Raw genomic sequence first — 26,518 nt, 5'->3', positions numbered from 1 at the left:
GTGCATAGAAATTTTCATGAAATTGTCAATTTTTCAAATATTGAAACTATATGATCTATACATATTTGCCTACAAATTATTGCAGTTTCCTGATTTCCAAATTTTGGTACTTGTACTTTAACCAATGTTAATTGACTATAGAGTGAAGATGTGGTAGTTAATATGTGACTATAAATATGTATCATTATCGCATCGCGGGTTAAATATCACGTTGTGATTGGTTTAATGTCGTCATGTGGTGACCCCCTATGAAGCCGTAGGGGGGTAGTAAATTTCATAGGGTGTTCATGACGCGTTAATGGTGACGTCCTCTATTAATGTTGTTGTGTTTCCTTTTTATACGCCCGTCAAAATTTTGACGGGACGTATTATGGTATACAAATGTCCGGTGTCCGTCTGTCCGGCGTAAACATGTCGCACCGTAACTTGAGAATGACTTATCCAAATTTCATGAAACTTAATATAGTTGTTTCTTATGATGGTCAAATGATCTGTATACTTTTTGGTGAAAATAAGATTTAAACTTTTTGAGTTACGGCACTTTGTAACTAAAACAGGGGTGTGTTTTTTTTCACATGTCGCACCGTATCTCAAAAACTTTTCTTGATTATTGCTTAAAACTTTACACACTTTTTAGTTATATTAATCTTAATATCTGTATACTTTTTGGTGATGATTCAAAATTTCATTTTTGAGTTTTTGAGTATTTTGTAAAAAAGGGGGAGGGTTTTTTTTACATGTCGCGCCGTATCTCAAAAACGATTTATGATTATTGCTTAAAACTTTACTCACCTCTTTGTTATATTAATCTAAAGATCTGTATACTTTTTGGTGATGATTCAAAATTTCATTTTTGAGTTATTGAGTATTTTGTAAAAAAGGGAGAGGGGTTTTTTACATGTTGTGCCGTATCTCAAAAACGATTTATGATTATTGCTTAAAACTTTACACACTTTTTTGTTATATTAATCTAAAGATCTGTATACTTTTTGGTGATGACTCAAAATTTTATTTTTGAGTTATTGAGTATTTTGTAAAAAAGAGGAGGGTTTTTTTTACATGTCGCGCCGTATCTCAAAAACAATTTATGATTATTGCTTGAAACTGTACACACTTCTTTGTTATACTAATTTTAAGATCTGTATACTTTTTGGTTTGATTCAAAATTTTATTTTAGTGATATTTGTAAAAAAAAAAACAGGGTGGGGGGGGGGGGGGGGGGGTTTCACATGTCCCGCCGTGTCTCAAAAACAATAAATGGTTATTGCTTAAAACTTCCTCAGAAACTATTTATGATTATTTCATAAAACTTCCACACAAGACGTCGGGCGTATCATGCGCTCATGGCGCAGCTGTTTATTTATTTTTCAACATAACACAGCAGAAAAAGTCCAGCGTGCAATTAATTTGTTATACAGTTAACTACTGATCCCATACGAACCAAAATGGGTGAATAAAGTCCATAGGGGATTCAGCCTCTGGCTTCACCCCCTATGAATTTTATTAACCCTCTATGGATCTGTAGGGGGTCAGTAGCAAACCATATAACTTATAATATATTATCTGGATAAAATATTTAGTATTTTGTTTGATCTCAATTTTTTGCAATCAGTAAATTGCCTACACAGCATACAACTCAACATCGTTAAATTCCAGACCAATCAACCAACTGCTAACTTCAAGGCGATGTTGAGTTGAATGCTGTGTAAACAATTTACAGATTGGCTTTGTAGTCACTTCCTGTTTTATAAACAATAATTGTTTGTATTTTTATTAACTTGAGAGCTCTAGTCTAAATATATTTTTTTTTTGAAAATAAATAAAAGGAGACATTGAGTATAACCTGTAAATATAGCCAATAAGACAGCCACTGATTCATCAACAACATCATCAATTTTTTAATTTTTAGCCAAGTGATCACAACACCCGAGTTGAAGGCCAAGCTGCTACTAATACGATGACACAGGTCGACCAGAATGTTGTTGATTCTATGATGGTGGTTAACCATATCCTCGGCTCCAGTGATTCAAGGTAAATAGTCATTATAACACAGCCCCATTTCTAAACTAGTTTGGGAGGATTTGTGTTTAATAATGAGTCAGTTTAAAGCCAGTAGAATTGGCACCAAAACTGTGTCCACACTTTTCTTACAATTATCTGACAATGTTTAACTTTCTGTTCTAAAGAATTTTTTAGGATCATCAGAACTTCTTGTTATGATTCAAACCTTTCAAAATTAAATGCAAGAAGAAATTTCATAATTATCAGAACAAAAATAGAAAGATGGTTTGTCAGATCCCTGTACAAGAAGTATGGGCATACTATCTTTACTTTAACCATATTGATTAACTATTTCTTCTATTAAAAGAAAGCTGCAATATATATTTAGTCAGTTTATTGTGATAATTGTTTTACAAAAATTTAGGTAACTATTTGAAATTGTTTGAAACACTTTATTTTTTCATGTGAATTCTGTTCTATTTTTGACTAGTTTACAGAGGTACTTTAAAGGGTAAGTTGCATGATCAATGTTGATATGCTAGTATAAAACACAAGTGGATAGGCTATCATAGTTATCAAACTTATCACACTTATCATAGAAATCACAATAAAAGGTATCACCTAATAAACACTTTGTATGAATGGGTGTCAACCGTGGCATTAAGGGAATTGTTGTATGCAGACTGAGGGATTTTAGGCTATCATTTCATTACACAGAGGCTGTGGACACCCATACATCTAGACTACCATAGAACTGTCCTTACATGGTATCACACATCCTCATGAATAAGTCTACAGGAAACTTTCATTAAAACATTAATCCTATGTTGTTACATTTTTTTATCATTAGGCCAAGCAAGGCTTATTGTTTGTTTGTTTCCTATTTTTAGCTCACCTGGCCTAAAAGGCCAAGTAAGCTTTTCTCATCACTTGGCGTCCGGCGTCCGTTGTCGTCGTTAACTGGGGTATCTAGTTTAAAAAATGTGTCCGGTGACCTGGCCATCCAACCAAGATGGCCGCCATGGCTAAAAATAGAACATGGGGTGAAATGCAGTTTTTGGCTTATAACTCAAAACCCAAAGCATTTAGAGCAAATCTGACATGGGGTAAAATTGTTTATCAGGACAACATTTATCTGCTCTGAAATTTTTAGATGAACCGGATAACCCATTGTTGGGTTGCTGACCCTGAATTGTTAGTTTTAAGGAAATTTTGCTGTTTTTGGTCATTATCTTGAATATTATTATTGATAGAGATAAACTAAACAACAATAATGTTCAGCAAAGTAAGATTTACAAATAAGTCAACATGACCTTAGGAGTTATTGGTCTTTATAGTCAATTTTTAACAATTTTCATAAAATTTGTAAATTTTTACTAACATTTTCCACTGAAACTTATGGGCCAAGTTCATTATAGATAGAGATGATTTTAAGCAGCAAGAATGTTCAGTAAAGTAAGATGTACAAACACATCAACATCACCAAAACACAATTTTGTCATGAATCCATCTGCTTCCTTTAATATTCACATAGACCAAGGTGAGCAACACAGGCTCTTTAGAGCCTCTAGTTAATATAGAGTTACAATGTATATACTTAAGGATTAAAATTTCAGGTTTTGGCACATAATCTTATAACATCATGATTCGACAATCTGTAAAACTATTAAAATGTTCATCAGTTTAAAGAGACTCCGTAAAAAGAACTTCTCTAAAATCATTATAAACAGGACAATGTAAAATAACATGATTTTCATCTTCAACAGTATTTAAACAATTAAAACAACATCTCTCTTCCAGCGGCAAGTGTTCATATCTTCCAGTTTCCAATACATGTTCTACAAGATATAATTTTCAGTATTTTTCATGAAATGGAACATTAATTGTATAGCAAAGATATACAAAAATGTTTAAAACATATTTTTGTCACTGATGACATTACTTATAATAGAAGTATATTAGTAATATAATAGATAATTGCATGCTAACTTTCGGTTACATAATGTATGAAAATGGTGTTACTCTACAGTAATCAGACAATATTGCATGCAATCATTAATCAAAAAAGCAAATACTCAAAACAGAATTTCTATCACAGGGCTATTCTATTTTTACATTCCAGATTTAATGGACTTTATTCATGAAAATTAAACATTATTCACTTGTTTCACTCCGACTCTAGTTATCTCAAAACTTAACACTGTTGTTCAGATTGATAAAAGGAAGATTGCTTTGTCGTGTTTGTCAGTTTTAAGGCAATTTTTTATGCCCTCGCCAAAGGGAAAGAAGCATTAAGTTTTTCCCTTGTCTGTACATATGTACGTACGTTGGTTTCTGTTCTCTAACTTTAGTTTGCTTCAACAAAATGTATGAAAATTATTTAAAAAAATGCTTATTACCTAAAAACACAGATCAAGTTTGAATTTTGGGGGCGTCACATTTATTTTATATGGCACAAACTAGCTCCAGTAGGCTTGGGTCAATTTACTATAAACTTTACACTGTTATCAGGTTTGGTGAATGCAGACTTGCTATGATTGAAAAAAAACCTAATTTTGTACGTCATCTGAGAGTTATGGAACTTTTTTACAGTCAAATTTAGGGCAGTAATTATACAACAATAGGTATCATCATGCATGTTGTCCTATAGTGGCATTTTACTAACTTCTAATAAGATGGACTCCTAATTTATTCTGACACAAATTCATTATGGTACAATCAGGATTTGAAATCTGGTGAATGATAGATAGAAAGATTTCTGAAAGACAGTATTTGTTTAAAATATATATGACAATCATGTACAGTTAATCTTGAGGTATTGTTATACCGATGAGAACAGGAAATAGTCAAATTTAAGAACCAAAAATGCTTGTTTAAACAGTTTATGTTAAGAATGTAAACAATTAAATGCAATTGAAAAATCACCATATATTTTATAGGTTTACATATATTTACATATATTTTACCTACTCCATTGAATTTAAAACACTGATATTCTGTTTTTAATTTAATTGTATTTGGTTGAATTTAAATTTGTATTTTGAAATGAGGGAAACAATAGGGGGGTTAATTTACAACAGTTCTTCAAATTTAAACATGTAGTCTAGTTTTGAAATCTAAACTGTAAAGATGGATTTATCTATATTGAAGTAAGTAATAAATAATTATGTATCAACACTCATATATAGTGGCTGTATATTCACAGCTAGATGTCTTAAGATTATTTGTGTTGTTGGGTTGTTGTCTCATTAAAGTTATGGCTGTGATCTCCATTTATTCATGCTACGGTTGTTGTCTCATTAAAGTTATGGCTGTGATCTCCATTTATTCATGCTACGGTTGTTGTCTCATTAAAGTTATGGCTGTGATCGCCATTTATTCATGCTACGGTTGTTGTCTCATTAAAGTTATGGCTGTGATCGCCATTTATTCATGCTACGGTTGTTGTCTCATTAAAGTTATGGCTGTGATCTCCATTTATTCATGCTACGGTTGTTGTCTCATTAAAGTTATGGCTGTGATCTCCATTTATTCATGCTACAGTTGTTGTCTCATTGAAGTTATGGCTGTGATCTCCATTTATTCATGCTACAGTTGTTGTCTCATTGAAGTTATGGCTGTGATCTCCATTTATTCATGCTACGGTTGTTGTCTCATTAAAGTTATGGCTGTGATCTCCATTTAATCATGCTACGGTTGTTGTCTCATTAAAGTTATGGCTGTGATCTCCATTTATTCATGCTACGGTTGTTGTCTCATTAAAGTTATGGCTGTGATCTCCATTTATTCATGCTACGGTTGTTGTCTCATTAAAGTTATGGCTGTGATCTCCATTTATTCATGCTATGGTTGTTGTCTCATTAAAGTTATGGCTGTGATCTCCATTTATTCATGCTACGGTTGTTGTCTCATTAAAGTTATGGCTGTGATCTCCATTTATTCATGCTACGGTTGTTGTCTCATTGAAGTTATGGCTGTGATCTCCATTTATTCATGCTACGGTTGTTGTCTCATAGAAGTTATGGCTGTGATCTCCATTTATTCATGCTTCGGTTGTTGTCTCATTAAAGTTATGGCTGTGATCTCCATTTATTCATGCTACGGTTGTTGTCTCATTGAAGTTATGGCTGTGATCTCCATTTATTCATGCTACGGTTGTTGCCTCATTAAAGTTATGGCTGTGATCTCCATTTATTCATGCTACGGTTGTTGTCTCATAGAAGTTATGGCTGTGATCTCCATTTATTCATGCTTCAGTTGTTGTCTCATTAAAGTTATGGCTGTGATCTCCATTTATTCATGCTACGGTTGTTGTCTCATTGAAGTTATGGCTGTGATCTCCATTTATTCATGCTACGGTTGTTGTCTCATTGAAGTTATGGCTGTGATCTCCATTTATTCATGCTACGGTTGTTGTCTCATTAAAGTTATGGCTGTGATCTCCATTTATTCATGCTATGGTTGTTGTCTCATTGAAGTTATGGCTGTGATCTCAATTTATTCATGCTGCGGTTGTTGTCTCATTAAAGTTATGGCTGTGATCTCCATTTATTCATGCTACGGTTGTTGTCTCATTAAAGTTATGGCTGTGATCTCCATTTATTCATGCTACGGTTGTTGTCTCATTGAAGTTATGGCTGTGATCTGCATTTATTCATGCTGCGGTTGTTGTCTCATTAAAGTTATGGCTGTGATCTCCATTTATTCATGCTACGGTTGTTGTCTCATTAAAGTTATGGCTGTGATCTCCATTTATTCATGCTACGGTTGTTGTCTCATTGAAGTTATGGCTGTGATCTCCATTTATTCATGCTACGGTTGTTGTCTCATTAAAGTTATGGCTGTGATCTCCATTTATTCATGCTACGGTTGTTGTCTCATTAAAGTTATGGCTGTGATCTCCATTTATTCATGCTACGGTTGTTGTCTCATTAAAGTTATGGCTGTGATCTCCATTTATTCATGCTACGGTTGTTGTCTCATTAAAGTTATGGCTGTGATCTCCATTTATTCATGCTACGGTTGTTGTCTCATTAAAGTTATGGCTGTGATCTCCATTTATTCATGCTACGGTTGTTGTCTCATTGAAGTTATGGCTGTGATCTCCATTTATTCATGCTACGGTTGTTGTCTCATAGAAGTTATGGCTGTGATCTCCATTTATTCATGCTTCGGTTGTTGTCTCATTAAAGTTATGGCTGTGATCTCCATTTATTCATGCTACGGTTGTTGTCTCATTGAAGTTATGGCTGTGATCTCCATTTATTCATGCTACAGTTGTTGTCTCATTGAAGTTATGGCTGTGATCTCCATTTATTCATGCTACGGTTGTTGTCTCATTAAAGTTATGGCTGTGATCTCCATTTATTCATGCTACGGTTGTTGTCTCATTAAAGCTATGGCTGTGATCTCCATTTAATCATGCTACAGTTGTTGTCTCATTAAAGTTATGGCTGTGATCTCCATTTATTCATGCTACGTTTGTTGTCACATTAAAGTTATGGCTGTGATCTCCATTTATTCATGCTACGGTTGTTGTCTCATTAAAGTTATGGCTGTGATCTCCATTTATTCATGCTACGGTTGTTGTCTCATTGAAGTTATGGCTGTGATCTCCATTTATTCATGCTACAGTTGTTGTCTCATTGAAGTTATGGCTGTGATCTCCATTTATTCATGCTACAGTTGTTGTCTCATTGAAGTTATGGCTGTGATCTCCATTTATTTATGCTACGGTTGTTGTCTCATTGAAGTTATGGCTGTGATCTCCATTTATGCATGCTACAGTTGTTGTCTCATTGAAGTTATGGCTGTGATCTCCATTTATTCATGCTATGGTTGTTGTCTCATTGAAGTTATGGCTGTGATCTCCATTTATGCATGCTACAGTTGTTGTCTCATTGAAGTTATGGCTGTGATCTCCATTTAATCATGCTACGGTTGTTGTCTCATTGAAGTTATGGCTGTGATCTCCATTTATGCATGCTACAGTTGTTGTCTCATTGAAGTTATGGCTGTGATCTCCATTTAATCATGCTACGGTTGTTGTCTCATTAAAGTTATGGCTGTGATCTCCATTTATTCATGCTACGGTTGTTGTCTCATTGAAGTTATGGCTGTGATCTCCATTTATTCATGCTACAGTTGTTGTCTCATTGAAGTTATGGCTGTGATCTCCATTTATTCATGCTACGGTTGTTGTCTCATTGAAGTTATGGCTGTGATCTCCATTTATTCATGCTACAGTTGTTGTCTCATTGAAGTTATGGCTGTGATCTGCATTTATTCATGCTACAGTTGTTGTCTCAATGTTAAAACAGAAGAGGGTTTAGGATTGAATTAAAGATTTAAATAAACTTGCCAAAATTGTTCAGAAATGTTTACTGATTAGTTTTAGAATCTATTAATTTCTGTAATGTATGATTCAAATATGAAGAAATTCATCTGCATAAACTTACAAAGATGTTTAACTATTAATTTTTTTGGTTTTACATTTTTTAGGTCTGGATCGTTTAATTCGCTGTACTTAGATGAGGTGAGTGTTTAATGAAAAATAGAATATCATAATCTCAAAACATTATTCAGAAAGCCAAGAATATTATTCAAATTGTTGGTACTGAAAGTTTTGTAACAAATTTGAATTAGAGTGTAAAGTTGTTTATTGAGCAGTCATCTTGATGTTTGTATTAAATCACCAAAAATCAGTATGATGAGATATATAACTATTTTATTTTTAGCCTGCTTTAACCTCCAAATATATTCTAAATCCTGTAATAGAATGCTTTGTATACCTGATTACAAAAAAAACTACCTTGTCCTTAATTATTACTAACCATGCTAACAGAAACTTTCATATTATGTTAAAGTAGTAAAAGAATTTAACGAAATATAAAGCATATAATTAAAAAGTGTTTTATTTTCAGAATTTCCTAAAGACTTTTAATTCCAGAGTTATGTCTGCCAGTGGCACAACAAATACAAACACACCAGTACCTATGGAGTATGTTCCTATTGTAGCAAATGCTCCAAGGTCATTGCCAGGTAGGTCAAAGTTTTCCAAATTACCCTTTTAGATATGTTTTCCTGACAACCAAAAGCTCCAAGGCCATTGCAAGAATGGTCAAAGTTTTGTATAATACTGCTTTAATATGTTCTCTTGACAACCAAAAGCTCCAAGGTCATTGCCAGGTAGGTCAAAGATTTCTATAATATTTTTTTGATATATTTTCTTGACAACCAAATGTTCCAAAGTCATTGCAAGGTAGGTCAAAGTTTTCTATAATAACTTTTTGGTATGTTCTCTTGACGACCAAATACTCCAGGTCAAATTTTTCTATAATATCCTTGGCAACCAGTGCTACAATTTTGTGACTAGGTAAGCAGTAGACACTAGTTATGTCAGTGGCACCATGAAAACATACATTTAACTATGGAATGTGATCCTATTGCAGCCAATGTTCCTAGGTTGTTACCAGTTAGGTCAAAGTTTACCTTTAGATTAGGTTTCCATGGTAAGCAAGAGTATAAAATCATTACCAGGTTAGGGATTAATCTTTAATGATGAGTTCTTGAAGTCTTGAGAAAATTATACAAATAGAAACAAGATTGTTACAAATTTTGAATGTTAAAAAAGTATATATACAAAGGGGTATCCATTCAGTATTGCTAGTTTGATGTGCTGCAGTTTTATATCAGTATAGAATTATTTGTAACTCTTGTCTTTTTTGTTACCAGGATTGCAAGGTTATGAGAAGTTATGGGGTATATACATTTAATGACATTTAAACCCTCCTTCCTGCATTGACCTAACATGACCTGTTTTCTTTACAGGATTATTCACTTTTTTTATTTGACATGAAATAAACATCACAATTAACTTTGATTTCTAGTCAATGACTTTACAAGAGTAACAAAGTTTGCACTGATTTGTTTTGTTTATATGTTGTCACACAAACTAACAAATTGCACATAAAGATATGATATCATGTGCACTAAAGATCATGGGGAATCAGTGGCCGAGTGATCGAAGTATTCATAGTTAAAGTTTTCTAATTGTGATCATCCATAACCAAGGGGTCTTTGTGTCAACACTGTTTGTTTTTTCAGGGTTTTTTGTATGTTTGAAGTTCTAACTTTTTGTTGTTTATCCAATCTTCCCAATTATTTAAATGAGTGCCATGTCTTTTTGTGGTTTATCCCCTCTTTTTAATTATTTAAATGAGTGCCATGTCTTTTTGTGGTTAATCCCCTCTTTTTAATTATTTAAATGAGTGCCATGTCTTTTTGTGGTTTATCCCCTCTTTTTAATTATTTAAATGAGTGCCATGTCTTTTTGTGGTTTATCCCCTCTTTTTAATTATTTAAATGAGTGCCATGTCTTTTTGTGGTTTATCCCCTCTTTTTAATTATTTAAATGAGTGCCATGTCTTTTTGTGGTTTATCCCCTCTTTTTAATTATTTAAATGAGTGCCATGTCTTTTTGTGGTTTATCCCCTCTTTTTAATTATTTAAATGAGTGCCATGTCTTTTTGTGGTTTATCCCCTCTTTTTAATTATTTAAATGAGTGCCATGTCTTTTTGTGGTTTATCCCCTCTTTTTAATTATTTAAATGAGTGCCATGTCTTTTTGTGGTTTATCCCCTCTTTTTAATTATTTAAATGAGTGCCATGTCTTTTTGTTGTTTATCCAATCTTCCCAATTATTTAAATTAGTGCCATGTCTTTTTGTGGTTTATCCCCTCTTTTTAATTATTTAAATGAGTGCCATGTCTTTTTGTGGTTTATCCCCTCTTTTTAATTATTTAAATGAGTGCCATGTCTTTTTGTGGTTTATCCCCTCTTTTTAATTATTTAAATGAGTGCCATGTCTTTTTGTTGTTTATCCAATCTTCCCAATTATTTAAATTAGTGCCATGTCTTTTTGTGGTTTATCCCCTCTTTTTAATTATTTAAATGAGTGCCATGTCTTTTTGTGGTTTATCCCCTCTTTTTAATTATTTAAATGAGTGCCATGTCTTTTTGTGGTTTATCCCCTCTTTTTAATTATTTTAATAATAATAATATAATAATAATAATAATAAATTCTTTATTTAAAGAGGGTAAACACAGTTAGTTACAATCACTAATCTTCCCTGAGGCCCTCATATACATGTATGCAATACAAGTAAAAACAAAATGATAATAATAAGAGAAAAAAGCAAACATACAACATATAAACACAATTGTATAGACATAATAGTTCAATGTACATGTACCATGATTAAAAGATATAAAACAGTTACATATCGCATGTAGTAAATAGACCTAGAATATACAAATCATTAAAATCATACATTCTAAGAGTAATAGTTGCAATCATTTCAGACTGAATATTGGGACTGTCTCAAGTATTGTTTTATAATTTGTTTAAAAGAATAAGTGTTTTGCACTTTACGCATTTCATAAGGTAGTCCGTTCCATAAAACTGATCCAGAATAAGCAAAAGATTTTTTAAACAGTTCAGTTTTTGGCTTTGGAACTATCAAATTACCTTGAGTAACACCCCTTAAAGCATAAGGATTATTTACAGATATAAGTTGAAACTTTTGAATTAGGTACTGTGGTGCTTCTTTCCGCATACATTTAAATAGCAATAAATATTTGTGGTATTTGATTCTGTTTTCTACTGTCATCCAACCAAGTTTTTTAAATAAGGGGGCAGATGGGGATAATGGGTCTGCATCAAGAATTAATCTTGCTGCTCTTTTTTGAAGTTTTAATATTCTTACTATCCCTTCATTTTTACATTCTCCCCAAATAATACAGCAGTAATCGATGAGAGGCAGAATATACCCATTATAATATGCTTTCCTGGCATTTATATCTAAAAATTTCTTTAATTTAGAAAGAAGGTATATTCTTGATGAAATGCTAGCACACATTTGATCAATTTGGTTTTTCCAGCTAAGTGTGCTGTCAATTTTAACACCTAATAATTTCTCACATGATAAATTTTGTAGTGTTTCTGAATTTATTACTAAATTTGGTTGAAAAGATTGGGTTGATAACTTCTGACTTGTTCCAGTAACCAAACATTTAGTTTTTTTGGTATTGATGAACATATTATTCATTTTGCACCATTCTTCAACTTTGCATAAATCTTCTTGAACATCATCATGTAAATTTTCTATACTTTCCCCTGATTTATGAAGAGTAGTATCATCAGCATACAAGTCTGTTTTACAATTTTTAATGCACAGGGGAAGGTCATTTATAAATAAGACAAATAATAGAGGACCTAGTGTAGATCCTTGGGGGACACCAAATTTCACATCTTTTTTATCAGAATTAACATTGCAAATGTTTACTTGCTGTGTTCTATTACTTAGGTATGACCTGAAAAAACCTACTGCAGACTCACTGAATCCATAAATAGCAAGCTTTAAGCAAAGAATGTCATGATCTACAAGATCAAATGCCTTTTTAAAGTCTAACAGTATTGCTAAGTTAAGATTACCATCATTCATTTCTTGCAGCCAATTGTCAATGATATCAATAAGTGCAGTTTGACAAGAATGATGTGGCCTAAAACCTGATTGTGTAGGATGTAAAAGTTTAAATTTAGACAAGTACTTATACATGTTATTTGAGACATGCCTTTCTAATACTTTTGATAAAGATGGAAGTACAGAAATTGGCCTGTAATTTGTTGCTAAAACCTTATCACCATCTTTGTAAACTGGTGTTACCTTAGCATTTTTCAGTAATGAGGGGTAGATACCAGTATCTATCATTCTGTTGAATATATATGTGAGAGGAGAGGCAATACATGGAGCACTTATTTTAAGGATTTGCGGTCCAATATTATCAGTTCCTGATGATTTATTTACATCGAGTTTAATTAACTCATCAAATAGCTCATTTATCTTTATTGGTGGTATGGTAAATTTCTCATGTTTTTGTTGTTTTAATTGATTTTTAATAAATTTGCTTAGATTATTGAAATCTGCCTTGACAATAGATGTAATGTCCCTTTGCTCTCTTAGTTCTTCAGCACAGGAAGTAAAAAAGTTATTAAAAGTATCTGCTATAGATTTTTTATCATTTGTTGTTGTATTGTTCTCATCTCAAATGAGTGCCATGTCTTTTTGTGGTTTATCCCCTCTTTTTAATTATTTAAATGAGTGCCATGTCTTTTTGTGGTTTATCCCCTCTTTTTAATTATTTAAATGAGTGCCATGTCTTTTTGTGGTTTATCCCCTCTTTTTAATTATTTAAATGAGTGCCATGTCTTTTTGTGGTTTATCCCCTCTTTTTAATTATTTAAATGAGTGCCATGTCTTTTTGTGGTTTATCCCCTCTTTTTAATTATTTAAATGAGTGCCATGTCTTTTTGTGGTTTATCCCCTCTTTTTAATTATTTAAATGAGTGCCATGTCTTTTTGTGGTTTATCCCCTCTTTTTAATTATTTAAATGAGTGCCATGTCTTTTTGTGGTTTATCCCCTCTTTTTAATTATTTAAATGAGTGCCATGTCTTTTTGTGGTTTATCCCCTCTTTTTAATTATTTAAATGAGTGCCATGTCTTTTTGTGGTTTATCCCCTCCTTTTAATTATTTAAATGAGTGCCATGTCTTTTTGTGGTTTATCCCCTCTTTTTAATTATTTAAATGAGTGCCATGTCTTTTTGTTGTTTATCCAATCTTCCCAATTATTTAAATTAGTGCCATGTCTTTTTGTGGTTTATCCCCTCTTTTTAATTATTTAAATTAGTGCCATGTCTTTTTGTGGTTTATCCCCTCTTTTTAATTATTTAAATTAGTGCCATGTCTTTTTGTGGTTTATCCCCTCTTTTTAATTATTTAAATTAGTGCCATGTCTTTTTGTGGTTTATCCCCTCTTTTTAATTATTTAAATGAGTGCCATGACTTTTTGTGGTTTATCCCCTCTTTTTAATTATTTAAATGAGTTCCATGACTAAGCTGAGAATAAACATTATCAAAATCATAAATAAAAATTGGGGGGTAAGGACTATACATAACTTCGTACTTTTCAAGGACAAATACGGTAACAGCTGCTGGTAGTCTCTATTTTAGGAGGAATGTGACATTAAATTGATAAACAGGCATGTGTAATAGTGGATTGGTCACAGGCATGTGTAATAGTGGATTGGTCACAGGCATGTGTAAAAGTGGATTGGTCACTAAGTAAATATTAGTACATGCAATTGTGATTCTACCATCTAAAATTGATTGATTGATTGTTGGTTAGTTTAAACATATTTATTTATAGTGGATTGGGAAACAAGTTTTGCAACTTATATTAATCCCTTTCCACTTTGAGGGTGCAAGTGCTGCCTTGTAGCGGCATTAGCCTGCTCTTTTTCGAAATCTACAAGGGTGTCTTTAACGTGCAAGAGATATGGCTCTCTTAACACGGGTCAGCTATTTATCGTCCCCTTCTGATGGACTATCATTGTTTCCTCAAGACCATACTCGCAAATGGTGTCAAGGGAGAGCCGAAAATTAAGTCCCTGAAATTTACATCCCAGATGGGAATCGAACCAGGGACCTTTCAGTTTGTGTTGGTTGGTTGGTTAACATCTAGTCTACCTTCTAAGAAGGGACCACTTTCAGATCACATGTGGTTGGTTGGTTAACATCTAGTCTACCTTCTAAGAAGGAACCACTTTCAGATCACATGTTGGTTGGTTGGTTAACATCTAGTCTACCTTCTAAGAAGGGACCACTTTCAGATCACATGTATTGGTTGGTTGGTTAACATCTAGTCTACCTTCTAACCAGGGACCACTTTCAGATCACATGTTGGTTGGTTGGTTAACATCTAGTCTACCTTCTAAGAAGGGACCACTTTCAGATCACATGTGTTGGTTGGTTGGTTAACATCTAGTCTACCTTCTAAGAACGGACCACTTTCAGATCACATGTTGGTTGGTTGGTTGGTTAACATCTAGTCTACCTTCTAAGAAGGGACCACTTTCAGATCACATGTTGGTTGGTTGGTTAACATCTAGTCTACCTTCTAAGAAGGGACCACTTTCAGATCACATGTGGTTGGTTGGTGAACATCTAGTCTACCTTCTAAGAAGGGACCACTTTCATATCACATGTTGGTTGGTTGGTTAACATCTAGTCTACCTTCTAAGAAGGGACCACTTTCAGATCACATGTTGGTTGGTTGGTTAACATCTAGTCTACCTTCTAAGAAGGGACCACTTTCAGATCACATGTTGGTTGGTTGGTTAACATCTAGTCTACCTTCTAAGAAGGGACCACTTTCAGATCACATGTATTGGTTGGTTGGTTAACATCTAGTCTACCTTCTAAGAACGGACCACTTTCAGATCACATGTGTTGGTTGGTTGGTTAACATCTAGTCTACCTTCTAAGAACGGACCACTTTCAGATCACATGTATTGGTTGGTTGGTTGGTTAACATCTAGTCTACCTTCTAAGAACGGACCACTTTCAGATCACATGTTGGTTGGTTGGTTAACATCTAGTCTACCTTCTAAGAAGGGACCACTTTCAGATCACATGTTGGTTGGTTGGTTAACATCTAGTCTACCTTCTAAGAACGGACCACTTTCAGATCACATGTATTGGTTGGTTGGTTAACATCTAGTCTACCTTCTAAGAAGGGACCACTTTCAGATCACATGTTGGTTGGTTGGTTAACATCTAGTCTACCTTCTAAGAAGGGTCCACTTTCAGATCACATGTATTGGTTGGTTGGTTAACATCTAGTCTACCTTCTAAGAACGGACCACTTTCAGATCACATGTTGGTTGGTTGGTTAACATCTAGTCTACCTTCTAAGAACGGACCACTTTCAGATCACATGTGTTGGTTGGTTGGTTAACATCTAGTCTACCTTCTAAGAAGGGACCACTTTCAGATCACATGTTGGTTGGTTGGTTAACATCTAGTCTACCTTCTAAGAAGGGACCACTTTCAGATCACATGTATTGGTTGGTTGGTTAACATCTAGTCTACCTTCTAAGAACGGACCACTTTCAGATCACATGTGTTGGTTGGTTGGTTAACATCTAGTCTACCTTCTAAGAACGGACCACTTTCAGATCACATGTATTGGTTGGTTGGTTGGTTAACATCTAGTCTACCTTCTAAGAACGGACCACTTTCAGATCACATGTTGGTTGGTTGGTTAACATCTAGTCTACCTTCTAAGAAGGGACCACTTTCAGATCACATGTTGGTTGGTTGGTTAACATCTAGTCTACCTTCTAAGAACGGACCACTTTCAGATCACATGTATTGGTTGGTTGATTAACATCTAGTCTACCTTCTAAGAAGGGACCACTTTCAGATCACATGTTGGTTGGTTGGTTAACATCTAGTCTACCTTCTAAGAAGGGTCCACTTTCAGATCACATGTATTGGTTGGTTGGTTAACATCTAGTCTACCTTCTAAGAACGGACCACTTTCAGATCACATGTTGGTTGGTTGGTTAACATCTAGTCTACCTTCTAAGAACGGACCACTTTCAGATCACATGTGTTGGTTGGTTGGTTAACATCTAGTCTACCTTCTAAGAAGGGACCACTTTCAGATCACATGTTGGTTGGTTGGTTAACATCTAGTCTACCTTCTAAGAAGGGACCACTTTCAGATCACATGTTGGTTGGTTGGTTGGTTAACATCTAGTCTACCTTCTAAGAACGGACCACTTTCAGATCACATGTATTGGTTGGTTGGTTAACATCTAGTCTACCTTCTAAGAAGGGACCACTTTCAGATCACATGTTGGTTGGTTGGTTAACATCTAGTCTACCTTCTAAGAAGGGACCACTTTCAGATCACATGTATTGGTTGGTTGGTTAACATCTAGTCTACCTTCTAAGAAGGGACCACTTTCAGATCACATGTATTGGTTGGTTGGTTAACATCTAGTCTACCTTCTAAGAACGGACCACTTTCAGATCACATGTATTGGTTGGTTGGTTAACATCTAGTCTACCTTCTAAGAACGGACCACTTTCAGATCACATGTATTGGTTGGTTGGTTAACATCTAGTCTACCTTCTAAGAAGGGACCACTTTCAGATCACATGTTGGTTGGTTGGTTAACATCTAGTCTACCTTCTAAGAAGGAACCACTTTCAGATCACATGTTGGTTGGTTGGTTAACATCTAGTCTACCTTCTAAGAAGGGACCACTTTCAGATCACATGTGGTTGGTTGGTGAACATCTAGTCTACCTTCTAAGAAGGGACCACTTTCAGATCACATGTGTTGGTTGGTTGGTTAACATCTAGTCTACCTTCTAAGAAGGGACCACTTTCAGATCACATGTTGGTTGGTTGGTTAACATCTAGTCTACCTTCTAAGAACGGACCACTTTCAGATCACATGTTGGTTGGTTGGTTAACATCTAGTCTACCTTCTAAGAACGGACCACTTTCAGATCACATGTTGGTTGGTTGGTTGGTTAACATCTAGTCTACCTTCTAAGAACGGACCACTTTCAGATCACATGTATTGGTTGGTTGGTTAACATCTAGTCTACCTTCTAAGAAGGGACCACTTTCAGATCACATGTTGGTTGGTTGGTTAACATCTAGTCTACCTTCTAAGAAGGGACCACTTTCAGATCACATGTTGGTTGGTTGGTTAACATCTAGTCTACCTTCTAAAAAGGGACCACTTTCAGATCACATGTGGTTGGTTGGTGAACATCTAGTCTACCTTCTAAGAAGGGACCACTTTCAGATCACATGTTGGTTGGTTGGTTAACATCTAGCCTACCTTCTAAGAAGGGACCACTTTCAGATCACATGTGCAATCTATAATTTCAACAAGTTTCAAAGTTTAAAGTTGACATTTCTGTCACGTGCTAATTATATTTAGACACAGATAATAGTATATTTATTTTACCCTTAAAAATATCATAAGATGATCCATGGCACATGTATTTCAACCACCTTAGATAATAATTGGGCAAAATTGTTAAATAAATCAATATCATTATCCATGCTTTCATTTCTATCATGTTAATCAATCATGTTAATCAGTTGATACAAAATATTTTTTACTATATATATTTTTTTTAAAAACCAAAAAAGCCTGAGTTTTTAGAGTTAATCTTATAATGAAATTTCTGTTATTTTGGCCTAGATACTTGTTCTATAAATATATAAACATTAAATTTAAAAGAGGTTAATGCTTAAAGAACTTTTATAAAACAAATGTAGATTTAATTTAAATAGATTACTATATAGGATTAATGATTCAATAAATGCCAATTATAAATACATTTGTGCCATAATCCGTCTCTATCTTTATGTCAACCCAGGATTAGTTCAGAACCTAAAATTCTGAAGTAGAAACTCATTTAAATGTGATTTACGATAAATTGATTTTTAACAAATGCATCTTAAACACAAATTTATGATCCTTCAATTTTTCATTTTTGTGGTTGTAAGTACTTGTAGGTGATTTGTGTAATCAATTTCTATTTCACGCTGAAGTAGATCGTGAACGTCTATTTAGAACTTGTTACTTGGCACAGAATTTTAAAGGTAAATTTTCACCAAATGCAATTTAAATAATTTGTAGTACTTAGTTTCAAGAGAAGTGCACATGTATATGATTTATCAGGAGGAATAAAACTAAAAGGGTCCTTCAGTTGAAAATCTGGACAAATTTACCGTAATTATATAACAAAAATAGAAAGTATAGATAAGGAAAATTGTTGATGACTTCTTGTAGAACAGTACATAATATTATCATTACTTATGTATTTTAAAGTTAAGATGTACATATGTTACCTTAGATACTTTCAACATTAGTAATTCTGTTCAGTTTTTACCCAGTTAACATATTTTTTAAAAGATGCTCAGGCCTTATATGCTGAAAGTTTCAGTGTGACATATTTAGGAGTTCTTAACCTTATTTCATGGTTCAAAGACTTGAGAAAATCTGTTCCAATTTCCTCAATCTGTGATCTTAATAGGTATTATAAGGGTTCACCTGACCTTGACCTCATCTTTATCATTATCTTATGATAAAACTTCTACTTAAAAGATCAATTTCTAATGTTCTGATGGGTAGGTTTTAGTAATAGGTCAAATACTTTTCAACCTTCAAATAATTGTAAATATGCTGGGGTTATTTTTTATTATCACTTCATTAATGATGACCTCATTTCCATGGTTGAGTGAATTGCTTTAACTTGGTAATCAAGTCAGTTTCAAATCAACTGTTGAAGTTAAAGTTAATTATAAATTTTCTTTAAAATATCTAAAATGCTTCTGTGAAAGTATGAAATGTTTAACTTGACCTTGACTTATTAGATATTCTTAAAGTGTCTGTCCCAAGTCAGGAGCCTGTAGTTCTGTGGTTGACCTTGACTTATTAGATATTCTTTAAATGTCTGTCCCAAGTCAGGAGCCTGTAGTTCTGTGGTTGACCATGACTTATTAGATATTCTTTAAGTGTCTGTCCCAAGTCATGAGCCTGTAGTTCTGTGGTTGACCTTGACTTATTAGATATTCTTTAAGTGTCTGTCCCAAGTCTGGAGCCTGTAGTTCCGTGGTTGACCTTGACTTATTAGATATTCTTTAAGTGTCTGTCCCAAGTCAGGAGCCTGTAGTTCCCTGGTTGACCTTGACTTATTAGATATTCTTTAAGTGTCTGTCCCAAGTCAGGAGCCTGTAGTTCCCTGGTTGACCTTGACTTATTAGATATTCTTTAAATGTCTGTCCCAAGTCATGAGCCTGTAGTTCCGTGGTTGACATTGACTTATTAGATATTCTTTAAGTGTCTGTCCCAAGTCATGAGCCTGTAGTTCCGTGGTTGACCTTGACTTATTAGATATTCTTTAAGTGTCTGTCCCAAGTCATGAGCCTGTAGTTCTGTGGTTGACCTTGACTTAGTAGATATTCCTTAAGTGTCTGTCCCAAGTCAGGAGCCTGTAGTTCCGTGGTTGACCTTGACTTATTAGATATTCTTTAAGTGTCTGTCCCAAGTCATGAGCCTGTAGTTCCGTGGTTGACCTTGACTTATTAGATATTTTTTAAGTGTCTGTCCCAAGTCAGGAGCCTGTAGTTCCTTGGTTGACCTTGACTTATTAGATATTCTTTAAGTGTCTGTCCCAAGTCATGAGCCTGTAGTTCCGTGGTTGACCTTGACTTATTAGATATTCTTTAAGTGTCTGTCCCAAGTCAGGAGCCTGTAGTTCCGTGGTTGACCTTGACTTATTAGATATTCTTTAAGTGTCTGTCCCAAGTCAGGAGCCTGTAGGTCCGTGGTTGACTTTGACTTAGTAGATATTCTTTAAGTGTCTGTCCAAAGTCATGAGCCTGTAGTTCCGTGGTTGACCTTGACTTATTAGATATTCTGTAAGTGTCTGTCCCAAGTCATGAGCCTGTAGTTCCGTGGTTGACCTTGACTTATTAGATATTCTTTAAATGTCTGTCCCAAGTCAGGAGCCTGTAGTTCCTTGGTTGACCTTGACTTATTAGATATTCTTTAAGTGTCTGTCCCAAGTCAGGAGCCTGTAGTTCTGTGGTTGACCTTGACTTATTAGATATTCTTTTAGTGTCTGTCCCAAGTCAGGAGCCTGTAGTTCCGTGGTTGACCTTGACTTAGTAGATATTCTTTTAGTGTCTGTCCCAAGTCAGGAGCCTGTAGTTCTGTGGTTGACCTTGACTTATTAGATATTCTTTAAGTGTCTGTCCCAAGTCATGAGCCTGTAGTTCCGTGGTTGACCTTGACTTATTAGATATTCTTTAAGTGTCTGTCCCAAGTCAGGAGCCTGTAGTTCTGTGGTTGACCTTGACTTATTAGATATTCTTTAAGTGTCTGTCCCAAGTCATGAGCCTGTAGTTCCGTGGTTGACCTTGACTTATTAGATATTTTTTAAGTGTCTGTCCCAAGTCAGGAGCCTGTAGTTCTGTGGTTGACCTTGACTTATTAGATATTCTTTAAGTGTCTGTCCCAAGTCAGGAGCCTGTAGTTCCCTGGTTGACCTTGACTTATTAGATATTCTTTAAGTGTCTGTCCCAAGTCATGAGCCTGTAGTTCCGTGGTTGACCTTGACTTATGAGATATTCTTTAAGTGTCTGTCCCAAGTCAGGAGCCTGTAGTTCCGTGTTTGACCTTGACTTATTAGATATTCCTTAAGTGTCTGTCCCAAGTCATGAGCCTGTAGTTCCGTGGTTGACCTTGACTTATTAGATATTCTTTAAGTGTCTGTCCCAAGTCATGAGCCTGTAGTTCTGTGGTTGACCTTGGTTCATATCTGTCATATTTGTTTTTCTGAATTTTTCGTAAATTGACTTGTTATGAATTCGGCTGTTAATTTACCGTTTAAATTGTTTCACATATTTTTTGTCAGGTCCTTTTATGGCTGTCTAGATGTTGTTGTTTTTCTATTGTTGAAGGCATTACATTGACCTATCATTGTTTACATCCAATTCATTTTAACTCTAATAGTTAGTTATTTCATTGGCCATCATACCACATCTTCTTTATATGTTCATATTGTAAGTTATTCCTTTTAGCAGGCAAGATTTATGCATGCCCACTCATGTTCCTATTTTGTTTTGATTTAAGACATGAAGATTTATGGGGAATATATCTAGGAAGTACTCTCATACATATTTGCCTTTTAAAATTCCATCCTGTTTACATTTTTTTTTCAAATTTAATTTGCGCTACAGGCTTCTGTTATCCTGAAGACGAACAGGATGTTTGTCAAATTAAATTCTATCTTTTAACACTTTTTGTCAAATAAAATCTATATTTTAACCATATTTGATGAGTTATTACTGCTATATCAAACAGTGAACTTTATCCTCCTAATATGTCTAAATACCAATAGATACCTTTTTAGATAAAATAAAAGTATAGTATGATCAGTACTGGTATTGATCTATGTAAATCTGACTTCAGAATAAAACATTACAATGTTAGATAAAATACAGACGTTATTACTAATTTATTTATATTAATTTCTTATTTAGAAAATATAAGTTTCAAGTTTTCGTACGATCGATCATATATTAGGTGAAATTGGCTGCTTCAGGATTGATATTTTATGTTTTATTTGAGAGATTTAATAAGATTCTTATTCAGGTAAATATCAAACAATGATTAATCTGTTAGAAGGTCTAAAAAAGAAAAAAAAACCATTTGAACTTTTGTGGATAGTTGTCTCATTGGTATTAATACCACATCTCCATATTTTTGTGATATACAATATTTGACTTGTTTGAGGAAATCTTAAAGTCCTTTAGGAATGTCATCTTCTTTAATGAGTTATACTTGAAAGAATAAGGTATGGTGTGGACATAATATGCAAAATTTACGTCTTCCTTGCATTGGCAAGACTATGTTAGGGTGACAATGGGATATACTCCTCTGTTTTATAAGGAAACATATTTTTTGGGGGGGCTTTAAAATTGTAAAAGAATGCTGCCTTAATATTTTTACCATTTCTAACAATAACGCCACACTTTCCTCAAAAACTGTGGATAATATAAATTAGGCAGAAAATCATAGCTATTGAGAAATGTTTACATAGATATAAGAAGGTGACGTATGAGTGCCAATGAGACAACTCTCCATCCAAGTTATAATTAATAAATGTAAACAATTATTGGTAAAAAAACTTAAACACAGAGCCTTGGCTCACATCGAACAACAAGCCTCAAAGGACCCCAAAATGACTACCAGTAAAACCATTCAAACTGGGAAAAAAATAGTTTAGTCGAAACAATTATGAACAACATCAACAAACAACAACCACTGAACATCATGTTCTTGACTTAGAACAGGTGCAAACAAATGCAGAGGGTTTATACGTTTTAATACATGTAGATACCAACCTTCACCCTTACCTGAAACAAAGTGTAACATCACAACATAGATTTGACTTGTTTTTATTGCTTTTTGGATTTTGATTTATCTGCAGTGTAAAACTCATTCATCTAAAGTGTATCTTTTTTTTTTATTTTATGTAAATTTTAGTGTAATTTTTTATTATTAAACTCCAACAGACAATTACAAAGTTATGAATTAATAGTATCTCCTCTGTCAAGTAAAACCTGTTATTTAAAACATTTTTTTTTTTACGAATAAATTTTGTCACTAAGATTTTCCATAGTACTTGTTGTGCAGTATAAATTACTAAAAGTCATAACACTATGTTTATAAAATATAAATCTGTGGTCTTTGTTGAAACATGGCAACCAATCGTCATTCACTAATCAGACCTATTGAATAGACGGAGCACTATTAAGTCAGAAAATCTCCGACTTATACTGCTCAGGTGTTTAAGGTTTAAATTAGTGTACAATCTATTACACATTGTCATAACCCTAGAGAGATTTCCAATTCAAATTTAGGTAATGTAATCAATTTACTTATAAAATATATTATTATTATTTATAAAGTAAATTCACAGCAGAAATAGATTTGAATAATTTGTATCTTTTTATATAGGTAAAAATTATCTGCGGTGCATTTATTAAATGGATAATATTTGTATTAAGAATAAATAAAGAATAAATTCTGTTGACAGTTGCAGCCTTGTTGCATTAAATACTGATGTAAATTATTCCACCTTTGGTTTTAAATAATACTTTTATTCATTCAATATTATTTTGTTAGCCAAATTTGTCTCTGAATGTTCAGCAAAGAACAATCAATCATTAAGAATATTCGAAATCAAACCATCAAAACTATCTGTATTATGGTATTTTTGTTAAGATGACTTTAAAGGAACAGCCACTTTTTCCTTATTCCAATTCGAGAAGACCAACAATTGGTTTTACTTCTTACTTCCATTTTCTTACTGGAGGTGCAGGGTCCAACCCCAACTGATACAATATAATACTTACCCTCCATAGTTGACAGAAATTTAATTGTATGAGTGTATCACAGAAAAATGTAAATGGGGGTGCCTTCATGACAAATAACAGTAAAAATTCTTGCCAAATGATGTTAGCTTTAATTTTTTGTGCATAACAATCAAATGTATATTTTCTTTACTATATTAAAAAAAAGTTAGCTGATTTTGACGAATCATGTAACTTTATATACTTTCCAAAAATTACGGTAATGGTGAATTATTTGAGACGAGATATCTAAAGGATATTTTGATGAATAACGATAAAATTTAACAAATTTAAGCTAATGGTAGTTGAAAATGGATGCCTGACGATAAAGATCATTCCTAGCCTCCTTTATCACAAAAAAAACTTTGAATTGTTGAAATAAAAAAATGTGAGAAGATGACAGGATGACCAATCAGTAATGTGCTTGACACCATGGGCACAACAAAGTTAGGAATTAGTGGAATTATGTTAAAATAACCGTCTCTTAAAAAAGCCTTGAAAACTAAAAAGAAGATGACCATTTAATGCTTTGCCCAGTCGGACAATGTCCGGTAAAAATATAAATGTCCGGAATATATGCAATTTGGAAGCCATGAATTAACCTGAAAACTGACATCTTTTTGATAAATTGTTTAATTTAGAAAGTTCATGACCTATATATTGACCTTATTGACAAGTTTGATACATGTGTAGGATTATTAATTAGGTTGCTATCAGTGTTTAAGGTTTAGGATAATCTTGTGAAGGGATTACCATTTATACTGGTTAATCTTAGTTTACTGTAATCTAGTTGTCCAAAGGTAACATACACTGGATATAGATCATTCTGACTTCTAGTTTTATTATTTCTGTTTAAATATTTAAATGTACAAGTCTGAATTGAGAAAGTGTGTTTGCTTTGAACTTAAATTTATTTTGTCATATATACAGATCAGCATCACACTCAATTATAATGAGAAGCTTAAGTAAAATATTGAAATAATTATTAGTTTTCTAATGGCCTAAAGCAAACTTTGTAAAGTCCAAGAAATCAAATATCAATGGAAATTCATTTTTTTTTCTAAAATGCACAAAAAATTGGTACCCACGAAAAATAAATGAAAGTAGGTGTCAAAATGGTGATCAGTACCACTACCTGAATTAATAACTATTATTAACATTTTTAAGTGGAAACAAATGGAAGCAGATGTTTTTACAATCTAATTAAAAACCGATCTCTCATCGCTCCTGTTTCTGATATGTCGCGTGGGAGATCTAACGAAACCCGCTTTGAGGTCACATGTGAGTGACCTCGTAGGTGTGTCTTTTTCGACCAATGAAATTGAGTCTTCCACGATCTTGGAAGTTTAACGTAAGGCAAAGGGATGTAACTCATTTTATTTACGACGAAACCGTCAGTCAAAATAATTCATAAACTTTTTTAATCCGTAATCCCCACTTTCGGCAAAACGCGAATTAATATTATTTAATAAAAAGATATTTGATTGGTTCATTTTCCGTATGTCAATCAGTCTTTTGAATTTGTATTTTATATTTGTGTTTATGTTGTTATGCAGTTATGTTTTAATATTTGAAATACATGGATGTGAAATAAATATGTAAACTTTCCAGCGACTTGGACTTTATCTCAACTACCGCTAGTTTCCCCCAGAAACTAACTAATATGACGGAGGTGACCAACAACCTGGTCATACTAATTCCAGTTGAGTACCGTTAATAATATATGGAATAAATAAAAGTTAAAGGGAGGTTGAGTGATAAGATATTTTGCCTGCTAGTAAAAGATGAAGGTAATTTAGGTAGAGTAAGATACTCTCTGCCTTACAACAGAAGCAAATTTATTGAAGAGTTCTTTGATTTTCTGAGACTTTCTCTTTCAAATTTGAAACCCCAATCCTGTCCATGCATTGTAATGGTACTTTTATTAGGGTAATTATAGCACACTAGTATTTCTTCTTACAAAGAAAGATGGATCTTTATTGAAAACAATTATCTAACATGAAGATTTTCATTGATGTTTTTCATCAGATTTTTATGGCCATGTTTTCTAAGAGTGTTGGTCTTTGATAGTTAGTATTTAGAATGTACCTTTAAGGTGTTTATGTGACTATTGCATTCTTGTTTATTAAGTATATTTACAAACTGAGGATGTTTGAGAGAGTTTTGATTAGAAAATGGCATGTGTTTGGTGATAAAGTGTGTTTAATTAAGTTTGTGAGGAAACAAATCAGTAAACATTATATATTATAAAAGATTTGTTTTAGTCCAAAATTATTTGATGGATGATAAAATAGGTCAAAACAATAAATATTGTTTATAGAAAGCTGAAGAAAAAACCAGCAGGGTTTGTCTTATTCTTAAGCTAAATTTCCCTCTTTACTTACAGAAAATGTCAATACCTCCTCTTATATACCAATTATACTTAAATAACTATCGCTTCATTTAAATAAAATCTAAATCACTCACAAAATAAACTGAGGCTTAGATTAACTTTTTAAAAAAGGGGGTCTGCATATGATTTCCAAATGTTATTCGTATAAACTTTGAAATAATATTTTAAGATTTAAAAAAAAAATTGACTGTTTATTCAGCAAAAGAGAGAATTTTGATACACATTTCATTGAACCAAACTAAACATTTGGAAAGTTTATTGC

At 33.5% G+C, this 26,518-nt stretch overlaps 1 protein-coding gene across 15 annotated transcripts in view; it reads left to right on the top strand.

Moving 5' to 3' along the window:
• The window catches only part of LOC139484564 (uncharacterized), a 76,669-nt gene that overhangs the window by 28,115 nt on the left and 22,036 nt on the right, over positions 1 to 26,518 (top strand). For 9 of the 15 annotated variants that reach the window (XM_071268334.1, XM_071268328.1, XM_071268327.1 and 6 more), the window contains 4 exons: positions 1,910 to 2,031; positions 2,492 to 2,512; positions 8,503 to 8,536; positions 8,925 to 9,042. In XM_071268334.1, coding sequence (XP_071124435.1) covers positions 1,910 to 2,031; positions 2,492 to 2,512; positions 8,503 to 8,536; positions 8,925 to 9,042 — 295 coding nt within the window. The remainder of the gene's footprint in view (positions 1 to 1,909; positions 2,032 to 2,491; positions 2,513 to 8,502; positions 8,537 to 8,924; positions 9,043 to 26,518) is intronic. The other 6 variants (XM_071268329.1, XM_071268330.1, XM_071268331.1 and 3 more) reach the window with 1 other exon arrangement.

This window comes from Mytilus edulis, chromosome 8 (genome assembly GCF_963676685.1).
Source record: "Mytilus edulis chromosome 8, xbMytEdul2.2, whole genome shotgun sequence".
In the NCBI taxonomy this organism is placed as follows: Eukaryota; Metazoa; Mollusca; class Bivalvia; order Mytilida; family Mytilidae; genus Mytilus; species Mytilus edulis.
The sequence above is the reverse complement of the archived record's forward strand: the minus strand, read 5'-3'. Positions and strand labels throughout refer to the sequence as shown.